The sequence below is a fragment of the Myiozetetes cayanensis genome, unplaced genomic scaffold, assembly GCF_022539395.1.
Source record: "Myiozetetes cayanensis isolate MyiCay16 unplaced genomic scaffold, myiCay2020 scf29, whole genome shotgun sequence".
In the NCBI taxonomy this organism is placed as follows: Eukaryota; Metazoa; Chordata; class Aves; order Passeriformes; family Tyrannidae; genus Myiozetetes; species Myiozetetes cayanensis.
The window spans coordinates 4534409-4554298 of NW_026087510.1; the positions used below are offsets into that span (position 1 = coordinate 4534409).

General features: G+C 48.3%; 1 protein-coding gene across 5 annotated transcripts in view; it reads right to left on the reverse strand.

Moving 5' to 3' along the window:
* GRIK4 (glutamate ionotropic receptor kainate type subunit 4) overlaps positions 1-19890 on the reverse strand; it is a 159354-nt gene that overhangs the window by 60132 nt on the left and 79332 nt on the right. For 4 of the 5 annotated variants that reach the window (XR_007629874.1, XM_050323231.1, XM_050323232.1 and 1 more), the window contains exon 3: positions 1175-1339. The exons of the other annotated variant lie outside the window; for it this stretch is intronic. Coding sequence is in view for 3 of the 4 variants with exons in the window: in XM_050323231.1 (XP_050179188.1) it covers positions 1175-1339 (165 nt within the window). In the remaining variant the exon portion in view is untranslated. The remainder of the gene's footprint in view (positions 1-1174; positions 1340-19890) is intronic. 5 annotated transcript variants of the gene reach the window in all.

The following is a 19890-nucleotide window of genomic DNA, read 5'->3' on the forward strand; positions in this document are numbered from 1 at the left end:
TATAAATAGACACTCAGGTACTTGCTGAGACGCACTTTATTAACTGAACTCTTCTATAAATAATGCAAACACTAATTCAGGAAATGAAGGATGTGCTGATCTCGCAGGCCTGTTCACACACCTACCCAGAGTCACTGCTGAGCAGCTCTGGGCACCACAGGGGTGCTCAGTGCTCTGCAGAACACACACTAAAACTGTTTTAAAACTAAACCAGCCTGCCCCTCACCACAACACACCACCACACTTTTTGGGGACGCCCTGCAGATTGCACAGTCATGGAACACGGAACCGCTGGGAAACGAGCCTAAAACCCCCATTATTAAAAATCATTTCTCCAGCTTTTTCAAGCCAACTGGTAATAAAAAGTTATAGTCCTCCCTTGAACTCTAAAGGTCAGCTCAGAAATTATTCTGAAGGGAAGCCATCCTATTCCAAAGGATTTCTCCTCTTACAGGAAGAAACTATTATAGATCTTTTGGGCTCCTTTCACTCGGGCTCCCAAAAGGTCTGTGGGACGCTGACCATCAATTTCCCTGTTATTCATCAGCACAGAGTTGACACATTGGGTATCCAGAGGACCAACTCTAATAGAGAGCTGTTTCAATAAGGCACTTGGAAGTGACGTGGGAAATCTCCTGCTCTTTCAAAATTAGCTCTTTTTCATCCCCATGCCTTCAAACATCACTTGAAAAACTTCACTTTGTGTAAATAAATCTGCTGCCAATCTCAAGCTCTGGAAGAGCTGTCATGTTTGCTGACACACAGAGTTCCAGGGGGAATTAAAAATAACTTAATTGCACCCAACTTGCCCAGAGTCTCTTATTTGCTCACCATTAAGTGCTTTACAAAGGATCAGCACTTCCCATATCACTGCCTCTCTTTATTGACACACAGATTAAAGGAAGTAATTTGTCCCAGACCGCTGAGCTGAGTGGTGACAAAGCCTGTTGGGGACCCAGATCCTCTCAATCCAAGCTTGGGCTCGCCTCACAACACTAAGCTACGCCCTCAAATGAAAACTGGTCTGTGTGAGGATGAGAGGAGCAGAGAGGCGGGTGTTTATCCCAGTTAACCATCCCACAATTTCCCTCTGCACCGAGTGTGCCAGACACCTCCAGCGAGCTGGCAGAGAGGAGGAAGTGGGGCAGGCCCAGCTGCAGGGAGAGGCACTCACTGGTTTCTGCAGTCTCGTACTCGCTGTCCCGCAGCAGCTCGAAGATGTCCACCTCCACCTTGGCTTTCCCCGCCCGCTCGGGCGCGCGGTTGATGTGGTTCTTGGCCAGGGTGATGGAGAGCCTCTCCCCTCTGCTGCACTCCATGGGGTCATCCAGGATGGCAGCTGTGGGAGCAAAGGGGTTGGCAGTGATCAGGCGTGGCAGGGACTCCGTGCACGTCCCCATCCCCCTCGTCCCCCAGTCCCTTTGGGATCTCCACTTCTCGTGCTCCCGTCACCGCCACGCTCGGCGCATCCTCCTTCCCACACGGCCCTTCCTGCTGTTTCACCCACCTCCCGAGGTTTTGCCAGACAGGTGGGTGGTGACATCCCTGCAGCAGTGGCTGTGCTACCTGTCGGAATGCCGCAGCACAGCCACCCACGCTGTCGGCGCGCCGGTGGCACCCAGCACCCACCCCGGGGGCTCTCGGAGAGGCACATCCAGCTGTGCAGCCCTCAGGAACCCAGATGCAGGCTCTGCCTCACATCCCAACAAAGGAGGAACGTCCCCACGTAGCCTCGGATCGTTCCTGTGAAGCGTTGATCCGGCGCTGATAGCTGGAATATTTCAGGAAGCAACGTGGGCGGCCGTGGGTGGGGAGGGACAAATATTTTTCAAACAGAAAGCACTCGACTCTTGAACTCAGCTCCTGGGGCTGCCCACTCAAATCTGTGTTAGGCACAGGGAGATGGTGAGGGGTATTATTTTTGTTTTCTGGAGGGAAGGCAAGAAAGGAATCAGAGTTGAGCATTTTGTTATGAGCTGGCACAGCGTCTGCACCCCACTGGGTTTATCCCTGCTAACAGGAGGTCTCCTCCCAGAACACAGCAATTCCATCAGGTCTGGGGAAAAGCAGAGCTATTGTTTGTTGTGTACATTAGAAAAAAAAAAAAAAATAAAAAAAGGCACCAAGGCTTATCTTCCCTTCCCAAAAATCACTCCCCAGAGGGAGTGATGCCATCCAGGACTGCCCAGGGGCTGAAGCTGGATGGGGAGCAGAGCTGGAGTGTGATGAACATCCCAAAATGCTGCTCATGCTCAGGGGGCTGACACAGCAAAATTAAAGATCAGTGGTGGGGGAGTGCGTGTCAGCATTCTGAGATTCATTAAGTTTCTAATTTAAAAGCTTCAAAATCACTAAATTGGGAAATGTTGTCAAGTATATTCCTAATTGCCAGTTTTCAAACAAAATCCACTTCCACTAATGTGCAGTTAAAGGCATTTTAAATATAAAACAGTCAACACCAAAGCATTTTGAATCATTTCCTCAGGCCACCTCGACAAAAGAGTTTGCACAAGGGTTGGGGTTTTTTGTGGTGTCTGTTCAGGATGGGATTTTCCATTCTTATTTTTTGGAAACCTTGAAAAGTTCCCTACAGGTGAGGGGGAAAAAAACTGGAAAAAGAATAATAACAACATTCTTCCTTACTCAGCTCTGATCGAGTTTGAACTCTGGGACTTGTGATAGAAAACCAGCAAAACTTGCATTTTGGGACACTTGGGTTACTTTTACCAAATATTAAACCAGCCCTCAGATTGAGCAGGTAATGAGGCTGAACTAATCTTTATTTATTAAAGCTAGAGCATGAGAAAAAGTCATTTAATGTTTAAAAAAAGGTTGGTTTTAAAACTTCATGTCCTGGGACACGGTGCCAAAGCTCATCTCATAGTGGCATCATTAAGTATGAACGGAAATCTTTCTAGAAATTCCCTTTCATCTCCTCCTGTCTATTAAATATAGGAAGATGCATCAAGTAAATCTTTAATCCTGAAGACTTACAGCAAAGTCTTTGAACTTGGTTGCCCTCAAAAATCACTCCTGTCTTCCCAAGCATGATAAATGTCTCTGGTCTGGACAACTTCCCTGTGAATTATGAGGAAAACATTTCAAGAGGGAGCCAGGAGCACCTGGATCTGTGATGCCCAACTCAGGGCTGTTCAGGATTTCCCAGGGCCTGAAAGTCAAACAATTCAAGTGAAGCCACCCAAGGACTGGCACAGGCTGAGTTTTCCTCTGGAATAATTGACTGGAAGCATCTTTTCCCATGGGATGTTCCAACCTTGATAGATTAAAAACAGCAATAATTATCTTCCTGGTCAATATGCCCAGGTTTTCCTTACACTTAACACAAACCCCATAAACCTGAGAGGCACCAAACCAGAAGAGTTCACCCCCTTGGAAATGCATTGAGAGCTGCTGGGTTGTACTTAATCAATATTCCAGCAACAAGTGCCAGCGCTGAAATTCAATTCTTTCCACCCTCAGCTGGCTTCCAAGCAGGGCTAAGAGAGCAGAAAGGCTCCATCCCCCCCGTTCCCCCGAGCCATGTGGCTCCTCAGAGCCACCAGCCAGGCTCAACATATGCACTCTGACAAGCCTAATCCCACTGCAAGTCTTGCTACAACATCCCTCCTTAATTCATGACTCGAGCGAGATCTAATGAAGTGGCGTTTTTATAACAATAACAGGGAACAGATGCTACCAGGAGATTCAGACACTGCCACGACAAACTGTGTTCAGCTGACCTTTCCCTGTTAACAGGATCATTTTTTATTTACGTTTGTCTCACATGCTTTTCATACCTTCGAGATGTAAAGTCGCGCTCAGAAAACGCGATTTCCATCTTGAAGATGCAGATTTAGCAAAGCCCCGGCTTAGGAAACGTATTTCACTGTTTGTAACCTGTCCCTCCGAGTTAAAAAGATAAAAAGCTGCCTGCAATATTTCTCAGGTGTCTCATCTGACAGGTTAAGATCACACCTACAGCCTCTCTTCTGATTTATACTCTAAACACACTCACAGAATCGTTAAGGTTGGGAAAGCCCTCCAGGATCACCGAGCCCCCCCTGTGCCCCATCCCCACCTTGTCCCCCAGCCCAGAGCACTGAGTGCCACGTCCAGTCCTTCCTTGGACACCTCCAGGGGTGGGGACTCCAAACCTCCCCGGGCAGCCCCTTCCAATGCTTGAAAACCCTTTCCATGGGGAGCCCAAAGGCACTCCAGAAAAACACATCATTGCTCAGACACCAAAGTCCTGCTCAGGAACACCATTCTCAGGAGATGCCCTGGGATGTGTGGGGAGATCACTCCAGATCCCCACATCTCCCCTTCCTCCTTTCCCTCTTCCTCAGCCACCTGCATTTCCTGTGCCATTGGAGACTCTCCTCACACCATGAGCCCCAAACTGCCTCCAAACCCACGAGGCTGAAGGGTCAGGTGATTAAAAACTCGCTGCAAAATTGCCTTATTTTGCACTTTCCCCCCCTGCTGAATACGGTATGAACCCTTCAGGCTGTCAATACAGCAAAGGAGAAGGAATTTGCACAGTTCCTCATTACAGGGCTGTCAAGTGGAGCTCCAGTGGAGAAACAGGTGGGATTGTGTTTCCATTATAACCTCTGAAGTGCTGCTTAAAAATAAAATAAAAAGTCGTCAACGCGCTATTACTCTGAGAGGGAAGAGGATCTCATCAAGGAAAAGGAAGAATCTGAAAACATCAAACCTCCTTCACAAAGAGACCTGATAATGTTTGTGTGCTCGGTGCAGCACAGGGCTAGTTATTGCTCTTGGCCAACATGGGAAATCTGCATTTAAATGGAGCTTCCCTCTCCTTTCTGTTATCCAGAGGGAGTGAATTCAGGGGAGAGAGAGAGAGAGAGAAGGGGAGACATGATAAAAACAGCTCAGGGCTTTAGTTTGCACTGCTTGAAACACAATCTCTCTTTTATCTTCTTTATTAACTGCTCTGTGTACATAAAATCAGAATTACATTCTCTGAGACCTGGAGTTTTCAGGAAAAAAAAAAAAAAAGAGAATGAAGGTGATGACTTGTCCATCATGCTGGGATGCAAAGCCTCTGTATCCCAGCAAACATCATCCCTCTGGTCCAGGTGAAAGCCCTGCCCTTCCTGAGGTGTAAGGTCAGGGAATGTGATTCTGGAAACCAGCCTAAAAACACGGAGCGAAGTTGGGAAGATTATTCTCCTGTCTGTCTTTTGTTCCCATAATGTCAAGCTGGGTTTCAAAAGCAAAGTTTTCTTCTTTTTGCCCATTTTCACAGTCTCAGGTGATTGGCAGCAGCTGTGGTTTTTAGGAAGAGAGAGCACTGGGAAGCCCTGGTGGGGCCAATAAACTTGGCAAGGCCAAGAAGCAGGCAAGAACTTAATTAAGTCAGTGGAGAGTATAAACACAAGAAAAATAACCACACAAACCCCAAGTGCCACTTGCAGGCCAGCAAAAAGAATGAGGAGGGAAGAAACAATGTGTAAAGTTCTAAGCTGGGAGGGGGAAAAAAAAGGAAAAAAAAAAAAAAGGCAAAAAAACAAATGGGGAAGTCCACCAGGATTTATAGTTGTAATCATGGGTTTGAGAGATGGCAATTCATAATGCAGCTGTGGGACTTGGTGTTGGAGAGCAGGCAGAGGCACTGGTGAGGGAAAGAGCCTTCCATGGGATGGGGAAGCAGGAAAAGAAGCTGCTGCAGAGCCCCAGGTGACAGAGGATACCCACAAAGAGCATGTTCTGTACCTCCAGCACCACAAAAACCTCACCATCTGCAGAGGGGGCTGCCAAGGCTATTCCAGCCCACATCCAACACTTTGGGATTTACTGACTGACAGGGATTTCACCAGAGGAACATTCCCAGGCCTGGCACTTTGCCTCCTGCACAGGGAACCTGTTCTTGAACCTCCTTCTGATCACAGAATCGTTAAGAATGGAAAAGACCTCTAAGATCATCAGGTCCAACCATCACCCAGCACCACCAGCCTGTTCACCACTAAACCACGTCCCCAAGTGCCACATCCACAGGTTTTTTGGACACTTCCAGGGATGGTGCCTCCACCACTGCCCTGGCCAGCCTGGCCTGATGACCCTTTCCATGAAGAAATTCTTCTCATCTAGGCCTCCCCTGGTGCAGCTTGAAGTTGTTTCCTCACACCCTGTTGAGGACTGGACAGCATGTTACAGGATTCAAGGAATTCACCTCCCTAAAGTCACTGAATTCCCATTTATAAGTGGGGTTTTAGAGATGATTTCCCTCTTAACCCTTTCCTGGTATCCAAGCACTTACAGAGCACTTGCTCTTCTTTCAGCATCTCATTATTTCAAGGATGTCACAGCTCTGGCACCACCTCCTGATCCTCCCCAGGCTGGCAAACACCAGGCATGCACAGCTTAGCCCAAATTCTGGAGGAGACAAGTGCCAGGCCCCACATGCAGGCTTTCCCCAGCCAGCTGATTGATTCACACACAGCCAGCAAACAGCCTGGGACATCCCTCCAGTGTCAAGGTGAGAAAAGAGGGGAAAAGCTGCTGTGGTGAGGGATTTAGGGGTTTGCTTTCATTAATATGGAGAGCTCAGAGACATTTTGCCCTGGTTCTAACGGTGTTACAAATCACTGGCCACTGCTGCTGCTGTCACAAAGCTCTGGAAGATGGATCCAAGGACAAGGACCGACCATGCTGGATGTAGATAGCAGATATGACAATTCTTTTGAAGAGATGAGATTGAAAATCATTTCACTTCTCATTTGTCTTTCTCTTCGTGATGAATGAAGAAGGGAGGCACGAAGAGATAAAGCGGCTCCTCAAGGCTTTCCAGGACCACGTGGCAAATAAACAGATTTAATATGCCAAGAGACTCCAGAAACCCTTGCAGGACCTCAAGCCTTTCTACTCACTGCCAACAAAACCTGACACTTGTGCTTCAATCTTCAGGCACTCAAGCGCATCACAGAGACAAAGCGAGCGCTACTGACGGATCTTTTGGGAGATGGGAACCCCCAGAAGCAGCAGCACGGTAAGAGAAGCATGGATGAAGATAAATGGGTCAATGCTGCAAGGATGGGCACAGTGTGGATGGAAGAGTCAACCTGTGCCAGGGCCTCCCCACCCTCACAGCAGAGAGGGTCAGGACCTTCTGAGGGCAATTCAGAGCACCTAAATCAGGGAATAATTTGTCCCCATCAAGCTGCCCTTCAGAGCCTCTGCTCCCTATGCTCCATGGGAAACCTCACTGGCAACCTCTCCTCACCTCCCTACCCACCCCACAGCCCAGATGTTGGGGTACAGAGGTGCAAGGGAAGGTAACCCAGCCCAAGAGCAGGAGGTGATCACAGGAAAGCTGAGCAGAAGGTGAAGGAAGGGTGGGAAAAGGTGACATTGGAACCCCCAGCCCTGTAGCAGAGGATCCAGATGTATGAAAGCACATGAAAGACACTCGAGCCCTCGGCTGATGTGCCTCAGGATCGTTTTCATCTCTGTTTTACTGGTAGAACAAACAACTTTTCCTGCTGAGTCACACTGAAATGAGATGCTAAAGAGCTGCCACACCAGATGTGGAAGCCCTTCAGATCCAATATCGATCAATCTACACAGCCTGTATTTATTTATTTTTTGCCTCTCAGCCTTCAGCAATTTAATAGGTTACTTTAATGTCTTCCTGCCTTCCCTCTTTAGTATGCTCTGCCCACTGCAATTCTTCTCCCCTGATGACTTCTTCCCTGACTTCTGGATGGGAAAAGCAAAACAGCAATTTTCTTTTCCCTGGACTCTGACATGGTTTTCCCTCCCTTTCTATCCATCTTAGCGGCACAGAGCTAATTCATCTAATCCCAGCGTACTTTTTACAGTTGCTCAGAAAGAAAAGCAGCCCCACTTTGTTCTTAAGATGACTTTTTGAGAGGAGGGATCTACAGAGACCTAAGTGACTGAAGTGATGCACAGAAACATCCTGGCTCGAAGCAATTTGTCTCGGCGTCCCCCCGAGACCGTCCCTAAGTGGGGTGTCAAACATTGCCTGGAGAACCCTTGGCACAGCAGAAAACAACCACAGAACCCTTCCAAGTTTTCCCAAGGAATCTCCGAGGTTTTCTAGCACAAGGCTCTCCTTCTGTGGAGGTAAAGAACAACTTTTAGGCAAACAGCCTTTGCTTTCAGCTTTGGGAGCTGATCGTTACAGATCCTCCTGCATCTGGAGGAGCTTCAAACACGCCACGTGGAAACAGGAAAGGGCAAGTGAAGAGCAAGAAAGGAGAGGGAAAAGAGAGAGCTCAGCTGCAGAGAGTGAATTAAATCAGACACAAAAACTCTTAGCGAACAAGGGTGAGGAAACCCAGAGGAAAAGCTGTTCCAGACTCCCAGGATGTGTTAAGAGTGATGGAAGAGCCGGAGAGGAATCACTCCCAACGCTGGGTGAGGAATGAGACACAGCAGACCCAGCCAGGCTGAGTGCAGGGAATGACATCCCCTGCAGTCTGTTATGAAGCTTCTTAGAGGGGACACTGAATTAGTGACATTAATGCAGCACGAAACTGGATCAGGCTCACAGTGATAAGCTTAATTAAACAACAGAGCTATCCATAGGCTCTGGTTTATGTTATAAATAAGCAACATTTATACTGATTAATTGAAGTCACGGTTCAGATCATTAAATCCTCCTACTTTCAACCACCTAAAGGAGGATACCTCCAAGAGCTGAATCTAGCCACGGGTGCTCTGACACTTGCAAGCCTAAACACACCCTAGGGAAGGGGACAGGGGGTCTTTCCAAGGCTCTTTCCCACTGTGAGAAGGCTGGAAGCAGCTTGTATTCCAGTGGGTGGTCCAGGGGCTGCTGTCTCATGAAGAGACAGGGTTGGCAGCCACAGGCAGCACCACGTTCCCACTAGTTCTCCAAGTCTATAAAAGATGTCTTAACACAGCACTGAAAACATCTTGGAGGCAGCAAGCTGTGTCAGCTGCCCTCAAGGATCCAATTCTTTTTCATTATCCCAGCCAGTAGAACTTGCCTGGAGAAACAGGGCTGCTTTATCATCCTCCCCAGCCTCTTCCAGGGCCACCTCTGGGACAGCAAACCATCAAAGCCCCAAATCTCCCCACCCCTGGCCACCCCTCTCAGTTCACTCTGAATCTTCATTCTCAAGAGCTAAAGGGGGAAAAAAAACCCCTGGCCTGTATGAAAAGCTTCACTCCATGAAACTTGAGGTTTAGAGATAAAATTCTCACTCAGGCACTGCTCTGAGCCAGGATGGATCGAGGCTCATGTCTACCACTTATTCTAATTGGAATTATGAAAACAGGACAGACCCTTTCTCCCCTCTTTTTTCAGCTTTCTGCTCCTTCCTCCCACAGCCCCAGAGGTTTTTCATGGCTCTAATATTTCAGAGAATGGCCTCGTTGCTCTGAAGTGAAAAGCCAGCCTGGGAGACCCTGGTTTGCTCCAGCTCATCCATCACATCTGCTCCCAAACCCAGCGGTTATTAAAAATTAGAGCCGGTCAAATTATTGTTATATTTTGACACATGGAGAACATTATTATCATCCTTTCCCTGCTGCCCCCAACCCCTCCTCATGAATCATTCATGAATCTTTCCTGATCCCTGCAGAAGAGCTCTGTGCAAGGCAGATTTCCTGCCCGTGGAGCAGAGCCACAGTGGAGGGAGACTCTGGAGATGAGGCCCTGAGTCTCTAATGAGCCCATCAAATGGTCCCAGAAAATTCTGCAAGGATGACTACCAGCTCCTTCACCTCCTCCAGCCTCTTCCCTAACACAATCTTACCAGATTGGGAACAGACTAATAACAACAATAATAAAATAAACTTCATTTACGGTCAGTCGCGGGACTGGGGCTATTTCCTCCATCTCCTCACCATCACAGAATTGTCTCTTAAATGGATAACAATGATTGTGAGGGTCCAGTTATTACCTTGAAACCTCACATTTTGATACCTCCAATGCTGTTCTCTTATATAAATAACAGTTATTACTGTAAAGTGATTTTCCCCCTCCTCTACTTCCAAAGAGTTCCTGCAGGAGATGGCAATGAAAATGGGTTCCATTAATACCACACTTAGGCCTTGCTGCTTTCATACTTTACCTTCCAGCATTAATCTTCTAATGTGTCTTTAAACAAATATCATTCATCCCACAGCTCTCTGGCAGCTATTCTTCCCCTTTCCTTTCCCCCAACATCCTTTCCAGTTAAATAGGAGCTCTTCCTCCCCTGACTCATCAGTGGGTGTTGTGCTCCTGCCAGTGAGAGAAAAGCGGGTTTTTTTCCGGCAGTTTCCTGGTAATTACAAGAAAAAAAAAATACACAGAAAGAAAACACACCCAAAAAAAAATATTGTGTCTCCCACGATCACAGAGACACACATCAGAAGGGGCTGTGATGGGAGGATCTCTGCCCTCCCTGAAACCATGCTGCCCACCTCAGGGTTAGTGATTTTCCCCTGCACTCAACACCTCTGGCACCACAAATGCCAAAGGTTAATCCCCTCGAGTCGCCTCATGGAACTCCTGGACATCTTGGACTTCTGTGCTCTCTCCTCCTCCCCCTTCCCCAGGAGTGATGACATTCCCTCTACCCTTGCTCAGTTCCAGCCTCTCCCTCATTATCATCTGTCAGGTCTAATTAACAAGGCACCGGCATCAGGGAAGAGGATTTCTGCAGTCTCCTGGGGGAGCCAGCTGAGAGGAGCCTCCACCCTTGAGAAAACGGAATTAAACTCCCCAGCAGATTGTTGATGCTCTTCTCACGATCCCCCTCTGGGAGCCCAGACTAAGCCACACATTTAAGACTCTCCCATCTTTTGGAATTCCCATCCCTGCTCCTAGAACCATCATCATTTCCCTTTCCCAATCAGCTGCCCACTGGGAGAAAAGGATTTCAGGCCAATAATTTGGTGGTTTGCAGGTGGCTCCTCTGAGCTGTTTTGTTTTACTCCTTCCAAACCCAACATGCCTTTCACACACAGACACAAAAAAACCCCACTTGGCTGTGTTTCCCATGTCCCTGATTAACCAGTTAATGAGGAATCTGGATGGAGCAGAATCGACAGGAAATTAAGGCAACAAAACCCACTCCATCCCTCCTATTTTAAACAGGAGAATGCAAAGAGGAAAAAAAAACCCCAAAATATTTCCCTGAAGAGTGGCAAAAGCTCCAGTGGAAGAGGTTAAAGTGCTTTTCCTACAAAACACATACCCCAAATGTCACACCACTACATACCCTTAACACAATGAAGCACATTAATAATCAGGAATATTCCCCAGCACTGAGTAATAGCCTGAGGTTATCTGGGAGTAATTTCTAATACAACTAGCTCTGATTATGTCACTGCTGCAGGAGGTTGCTTTTTGCCACTTCTTCAAGGGGGGGATAACTTCGCTGCAAGGTTGTGGGTTTGCTTTTTGTTGGTTTTGTTTGTTTACTAGAAAAAGGTCACAGAAAGGGGGGGAAAAAAAACCAAACAAGACAGACTGGGATAATTTTTTGGCACAAACCCTCCTGACTATGTCTTCTAGGACGAAACTGGTGTCTTTCAAAAAAATTAAGATTTCTCAAGCCCAGCAGAGAGGATTCTTAAGGAGCAGAGAGGGCTCTCATTATGTTGGAAGTCTCTCAGTGCAGGTTTTTCCTCAGTGTTTCAGAATGGCTCAGGATCAAAACTGCAAAATGCTGCTAGCAAAGGAAGGGATATTAATCACTTGGGCGTGAGTTTATTTTTAATCCAACCCAAATCTTAATACGTGTTTGTGTGTGTGTACATGTATAAATAAAACATGAAAAGACAATTTTTGCTTAAAACCAACTGATAACAAGACTCCAGCCCTACCAAGAGCAGCGAAGTTCTGTCCTGTTGCTTAGGGACTGCCCCATCCAGACTCCAGAAGCTCACCCACAGCCCTCCCTTTCCCAAAACTCCAAAGCAGAGCTCACACCCCCCCCCAATTTCCTCCCCTCAAACAGGCGTAGGAACCCACCACGTACCTACACGCTGCAAAAGCTTGGCAGTGCCCACAGCTCAGCACTGAGAGCCTCAATTAAATCAATTAGCATCCCCATCCATGGCTAATATTGGAGACGTAGGAGAGGCTTTATTATCCAAATAGAAAAATCAGTTTGTGTGTCCAGATGGTCACTGGAGGCGCCGGAATCACCGCACTCGCGCCGTAACTCGCCGTGTTTGGGCCCGTTTCAATGGCACCAGCCCCTGTTTATCAGCTTGGAGGAGAGCCTGTGCCATCTGGGCAGGATGAGGTTCATTGTCTGCCTGGCATGCAGGGGATAAACACAGCTCCCACTCCCACCCCGCTGCCGTTTATTAATGCTGACTGGGAGAAGGGAGGAGAGGGACGGGAACGGGCTGAGCGCTGAGAGGAAGCTCTTGGTGCTGAGGGATCTCTGAGCAGGTGCTGGGTTGGGCTGGGCTGTGTGGGCCAGATCCCCTCCTGGCTGCAGAGGGATTCCCTGGAATACTCAGGGAGAAGTATGGAGGGAACCCCCCAACCAAAAGCATCACCCCCAAAGCCTCCTGTTTTCTGCTCCTGCCTGCAAGGGCTGAGCTGCCAGGAGAGCTTCATCTGCACACCATCACCACCACCTCTGACCTGTTCTGCAGGCGAGTTCACTGGTTTTAAAACACTAGTTACCCATTTTAAAACACTTTAATCCATCTAAAGGCCCGCCTGTGCCTGCACAGGGAGCGAGCAAAGCGAGGCAGCTGAATTAACCAGTGATGCTTCCTGTGCTACAAAGGTGCTTCAAACCCACAGAGGTTCAGCCCCAGCCATCAAGGGAGCAGAACACGCTCAGGACAGGCTCAGAAATAACTTCTGAACACACACCAGCTCCCTACCTGGCGTTATAATGACAGGAAGGGAAGGCTCACAGCCCGTTGAGTCTCTAACTACTGTTAAAACCCTCCCATTTGTCTCCTCGTGTCATCTCCCGGCAAGGGGATAATCCTTCTGTTCTCACACACACTTCATCTACTCCAACGGCAGAGATTCTCCCTCATTATGCACCAGCACACGTGGACAGTCACTTTGGGTTGTGTTAAAATGTTTGCCTGTCTGTGAATGAAAAATACTATGAAAGGAGATTATTATTGGAAAGATGACAGGGAGGGGGGAAAAAAAAAAACCACAAAAACACGAACCTCGCAAGACACGAAGCCCAGTGTGGTTCTGCTAAGAAGTGAAAGGGGTTACCAAAGTGATTGTGTGAGAATGGATGTATCATTCTCTCCTGACATGACATTGCCTCAATTAAGTTCTCTTGCTGAGGTAACCTGGAGCCAGCCCAGCGAGGTAACAGATGGGAAAGGCTGCCTGTTGAGGGTAAGTGCAGGGTTTGCCTGTCTGGAGGTACATAAAGCAATTTATTGTTCTTTTTTTTTTTTTTTTTTCCTCTTGCATTCAGCATTTCTGACGAGGTCAACAGGGAGGGAGCAGAGAAAGCCTGGATTCAGATTCAGATTTCACACATCAGAGGGGGGAAAACACTCAAATTGAAAAGGCTTTGGGAGCAGTAACTGAGAAATTATATATGTGCTTTTTCTCACCTCCAGCCCTGTTCCTTTCTTTTATTTAGAACTGTCACGTTAACGTGGCTTTCAAGAAAACACATAAAGCTCTTCTGCATTTTCCCAGAGCTGTGCCCTGATGGTTTGCACTGATAAAATCATCTTCCCAGCCACTGATCAGGAGGAGATCAGGAGGTTTGGGAGCACATCCAGCTCTCCCTCAGGACAGGTCCAGGGTCCCAGGGTCAGGCTGGGCACAGCTGGGTGATGAGCACAGGGGTGAGAGTTTTCAGAAGATGAGCAAAAGAAGGGTCTGAAGCATCAACCCAACCACCCCAAGACAGCCTGCAGGCAGGCAAAGAGGACAGAGCCTCAAAGTGCACCAGGGGAGGGTCAGGTTGGACATTGGGAAGAATTTCTTCTTGGAAAAAGGGTTGCTAAGCATTGGAAAGGGCTGCCCAGGGAGGTAGTGGAGTCACCATCCCTGGAGGTACTCATGAAACAACTGGACATGGCACTTGTGACAAGGTGGTGATGGTCAAGAGTTGGACTTGATCATTTTGGGGATCTTTTCCAGTCTAAATGATCCTGGGATTCTGCGATTCAGCCAGCAGGTATTCTGAGGTCCTTCCTGGCTTTTCCTTTCCAATGCAGCCTCCAGCTGCCTGAGGTGTTTTTTTCAGCAGCTGGCCAGAAAGCTGCCAGCTTTCCACTCTCATACAGACCTCACAGAGCTCATCTCCATGTCGCCTTCAGGCTACTGCAGTGGCCTTCCTTCAGAGACACTCCTGAAACCATTCCAGAACTCCCTCCCAGCCCCACTCTTTGTATTTCACATTAAATTAATCAACAGCCATAGAGAAAACTTCAATCCCTGCCTTTAAAGCTTCTGAGCTCGTTCACTCTCAGGATTTTCCCCTTCCCAAAAAAAGCTTATTTAACCTGACGTTCCTAATTCCTCCCGCCCCGGGAGACACAGTCAAGAGATTTGCACGGCTCTGCCACGGATCTGCCAGGGCCCCAGAGCCCTCTGTCTGCAGGGGAAGCCAGAAAAACCCTCAGCTTTCCCACGGAGAGGATGAAGGACTCGTAGCCTGTGTGGGATTTCACCCCTTTCCCTCCGTGCCCTGACCCTTCTCCGGCAGCCAAAGCACATCAGCTCCATGTCACGGGAAGGGCAGGGATGTCTCTCTGTGAAGAGCCTGTCAGCTCACACCGGGCTGTAGAAGCCTCTGGAAGGCTTTGGAGGAGGCTTATCCCTTGCTGCAGTTAATCCACGGGGCACACACAGCCTGGGGAGGGGTGGGGGGATTCCTCAGCAGTTTCCCTGGTCACAATCCTACATCCAGGGCTGGGCGTGTGCCCAGCTCTTCCAGGTGTCAGGATGGGGGAAAACCTGAACACACCCAGCATGAAAACACCTTCAGAGGCTTTCCCTGTTTAGTTCTCCTCTCTCCTCCCTTGTTTTCATGCTGTTTCTGTGGCCCCACCTCAGACACCCCAGAGCTGAGAGCAGGACCCCCCTTCCTCCATTAGCAGGGACAGAAATAGTTTCCCCACCAAGCAGCAGCAATGCCAGCAATTTCATTTCCTGAGTGTCTTTTAGTCTTGAATATATATTGCTTGCTTAAAGAGCTGAAAAAAAAAAAATAATAATAATCACATGCCCTACAGAGCTTCAGCTTCAACTCTCCATCAGGGACAGGTAAAAGGTGGGGAGAGACAGAGCTGGTGACAGAAATGGCAGAAAGTGCTGAAGTTTGATCACAAAAAGGTAGAAATCCTCATGATGCTGATGAACACTTTACCCCCACGTATGAAAATGCACCAAGCTGAGTGTTCTGGTGGAAGGTGTCCCTGCCCATGGCAGGGGTGGAACAGGATGAGCTTTAAGGTCCCTCCCAGCCCAAACGGGTCTGGCGCTCTGTGATTCTAGTCTGGTGGTTTCAGGTGCAAAATCCCATCCACAGAAGAGGCAGCAGGCACAGCAGAGCACTACCAGCTACTCTCCCAGGCAGCCAGGAGCCTGCAGAGCCAAGCTTGCAATTCACGGGTCGATTAAGGTTAATTTAAAAATATGAAAACACACGGATAGAAGGAAAAAAAGAGAGAACACCACTTTTGTTACTCCCTGTGTTATCTCGCTAAAGAGATCCAGATAACAGGAAACAACAAAAGCAGAAATATAGATTTGTTATTACTATTATTTGCTGCAGGGCCAAGGGAAGACTGTAGAAATGCACCTTCTCTCGAAGCAAAGCTTCGTTCTTTATTGATTTCTGGAGCAGGACTACCAGTGACAAGGGTAATTAGCCCAACAGTGATGAAAGGAAAAGACTTTTTTCCTTGTAGGTGCAATTACAGACACTCCTCTGCACTTGACCTGGGCCAGATCTCCAGCTCTGAAGCACAACCAGCCAAGGCCCAGTGCCGATCCCGGGACTGCTGAATGCCCCTGTCACCAAGAACGCTCCAAACAAGGAAATTATTTCCCATTTAAAATAACTCCATTGAAATGGGTCTACCCAAGAGAGTGGGAGTTCAATCTGCACCTCAGAGCTGGGTTAAAACAAGAAAATATTAATAAAATAAGAGTGCTGGGGGAATGCAAGAGCGTGGCACTGAACAGCTCAGGAAGATGTGCCTGCCTGCCTCCCTGCCTGACAGGAGTTCTGGGCAGCTCACCAGCCACTAACCAGGGAGCAGCAGGAGGCTGGATGTCCCCGTGGCTCCACATGCCAGCTTCTCTTACCCTCACAGACAGGGCAAACCCCCCCGAGCGACCCCGGAGCGCTGCCAGCCCCGCGCGATGCTCTGCCAGGGTGACAGCACCGTGTCACCTCCCTGTGTCCTGCCCAGAGGCACTGCCAGGGCACAGCCCTGGCACAGGAGGTGGTACATGTAGCCTGGCTGTGCCCCGTGCCAGAGCACTCCCTGAGTGCATGCCACGCTTCTCATTTGCTCAGCTGCTGGACAGCGCCCGGCTGCTCCTCCGTGCGCTCTGGAGCCGGGACAGGAACACCCCGCTTTGCCAGCAGCTTTCTGAGAGCCCTCACTGCTACCTGCCCCTCTGAGGAGCACCTGGAGAGGGTGGAAGGGGCTTCCAGCTCTCCACGTCGCTGGTGCCCTCCTGGAAATCTCCATCTCGCCCAGAGTCACAGCACAGTCAGCCCGGCATCAAGGGCGAGGGATGCTCAACAGCACTGGATGAAGCCACGTTGCAGATGCCAGCACTTTATCCCTCCCTGCTGCCCCTGGGATGGCTCCAAGGGGCTGCCAGAAGCCCTCCCCAGATCCTGAGATGAGGAGGGTGAGAAAGGAAGGTTGGCAAGAGGGATGCTCACAGGGCTTGTGGAAAACATGGATTAACCCCACCAGTCAGCACTAAACACGAGAACTCACAGGAGCCCAAGGAAAACACGGATTAAGCCCATCAGTTGCCACTAAACACATCTGTCCCACACACCTCTGGCTTCCTTCCCCAGCCCAGGTGTCCTAGACAGTGTTCCAAGGCTCTGAGGGATGGCAGCTTCATTTGGGCACACCTCTGTGGGGCCCCAGGAAGAGCAGCAGGCAGGTTGTTCCAGCAGCACAGAAAAGGAGCAGTGGGAGAAGCAAAAATATCAGCATTGCTACAGGTTCAACAGCCACATCCCTCCTTCATGCCCCACTTCTCAGCCAGAGCCCTATTTAATTACATTTTTTTTTTTTTGTAAAACCCTTTTCTGTTTGGTTTCCAGCTCTTTTCACACAAACTTTATGATCCCTTCAGCAAAGCTCTGCACCAGGTTATATTTTGCAATAACCAAGACAAATGGTATTACAATAATTCAGGCTGCAGGCATGGCTATTGTTAATGCTCTTGTTTTTACTGGAAGTGTACAACATGCTCACAATGGATTTTAAAAAGCCAGTTCTGTGGTGGAGCCTTCCTGACTTTGATCCCTGAGAGGGAAAGGGGAGAAAACCTTTTTTTTTTTTTTCTTTTTTTTTGCACATTTCCAGGGATGGTGACTGGGCAGCCTGTTCCAGTGCTTGACAAACCTTTCTGTGAGGAAACTTTTCCTAAAATCTAATTTAACCTGGGGGGGGAGGGGGGTATCAACAGCTGAGCTCCAAATAGGAAAGGTTGGGGAGATGAAGCTCCCAGAAGGGTAAACTAAAGCACAAATCCCTTCATCCAGCTAAAACTGAGCACACAGAAAGGTGACACCAGAGCTCTCAAGGCAGCCTGGAGATGTCAGTGGCTCCAGGGGCAGAGGGTTCTGGGTGTGTGACTCCACTGGAAAAGACCAGAGTCCAAACAAACACCTCGAGCCACGAGTGTGAACACTCCACCTCACCTGGGTTGCTTTATGTTGGTGCCTCACACTGTGACATCAAGACTCTCTGTTTCTCTCCCAGCAAGTGGGGCTGTTCACCTGCTGCCACAGTGCCAGCAAACAGCAGCAATCTGCCAACAGGCCCCAAACCAGGGGGAAATGGATTTACAAAAACCCGCCGTTAACCCGGCACAACATCTGTTGTCTACGTGGGATCTTGGCTGAAAGACACTTCCAAGAGATTCACAGCCCTCTCCCCCTGAACTCCACGCTGCTGAACTCCCATCAGGGTGTTCACAATAGCCCCATCCATCTCCCAGCCATGCCACCAAAAGCCATCCTGGAAGGAGTTATGATAGCGAGCCCTGGTGCGCTGAAAGCGAGCATTAGCCAAACACTTTGCTCCATAATTTTCCTCCCCTTTTAAGCTGTCTCGTTCAAAGAAAAAGACAGGGAGTTTTACACCGTGCAGGAGGAGGTGGTTATGTGTCTCTCTGGGGTGGAGGCACATGTTCTGCACGGGCAGATGTTTCTACCAACACTGCAGAGCCCAAGGAAGAAAAAGGAGTCGGAGATTCACCTGCAGCCCCGTTGTACTCATTTCCCCACCACCGCCCAGGACAGCCTGCAGAATTCCCTCAAGAAACTGCTGCAGCAATCTCAATTACCTTTAAGGTCCTGCTGCCATAAATCATGCTAAGACAAACTATATTCCAGTGTTCTAAGCAGGAGAGATGACAGGGGCCTTGTACGATCGCCAGTTACCACTGAGGAGTGAATTAAGAACATAAATATAAGTGATGAGGGCCATTTCCTAAGCATGCCATCCAATTCTGTAAAACACTTGTCTGTCTTCATCAGGGGGAAATTGCAGCTCCACGAGCTGCAAAGAGTGTGCATGGAAATGGGCAGGGAGCTGCCAGGGGCCAGCAACAAAGGACAGGACTGTGTGTGTAAGGACTAATTAGATCTTCAACCAAAAAACTCCGTATCTTCTCTTCACCATCTGTTAATGCTTGAAGAGATCTGAACAAATAATACCAACCTCAGCATTTGCAGCCGGGCCATGCTAAAATCCACTGATTAAACTATGTTTGTCCCAGTGGCATTAAAAAAAGAAACTTAATGTAATTCTCTTACAATGAGAGCAAATTTCGAAATAAAGATTTATTTGCCTGATTTTTTCCCCTAATATTAAACCTTTACATTCCCAGTCTGATTTTCCTGGCTGCTGCATGCATTATTAAGAGGGGATTTAAAACCCCTCTGGTCAGCCTTTGGATGGCAGAGCAGTGCTCATTTTATTGCTCTTTTCCCTCTGCAGCCATTGGTTTGGTTTTGTTTTCTTTTACATTAATTATCCTGTTTTTTTGTTTCTTTTTTTTTCCTCTCTGTGTGCCAACAGCTGGGCAGCTCCACAGTTCTGCTCCACTGGAGTTTCCCAAATCACCTTTGAGATGATCATTGCCCAGGTGGGTTTGTACAAGTGGCTCTTCATCATCTTACTTTGCAGGAGGAGTTGAAATTCTCCTCCAACCTCACATTGTTCAACCAGAAGCAGCTTCTAGACCTGCTTAAGGAGGTATTTTATGCACTGGCAGCTCGGTCCAAAAGCTCACACAGCTCTGATATCCCTATATATTCCAGATCCCTGTGATCCTCCCTAAATAAGGGGCTGCAATGCAGCCAAAAGCGCACCCAAAACCCTATAAAACACCAAAAAGCAGCTGCTTCCAGTGTGACACATCAGCCAGCAGCTTCCCCCCCCGCATTCCCACCCCTGGGGAAGAAGAATCCAATATAAATTAAGGGTAGGAAAGTTGACTTGACATGTTACAAACGATCTCTCTTTGAATTCAGTCAATAATACTTTGCATTACTAAAATATGAGTTTGCAATCATTTCTCATCTGAAAGCTGTTTAAGTAGTAAACACAGGGCTCGTTACTGATTCCCAGTTTGCACTGGAAGTATTTAGTGCTTTTCCTATATATGCCCAGTTCCTGGAGTTGTAGTGACGAGTGCCCAGCCCACACACAGCT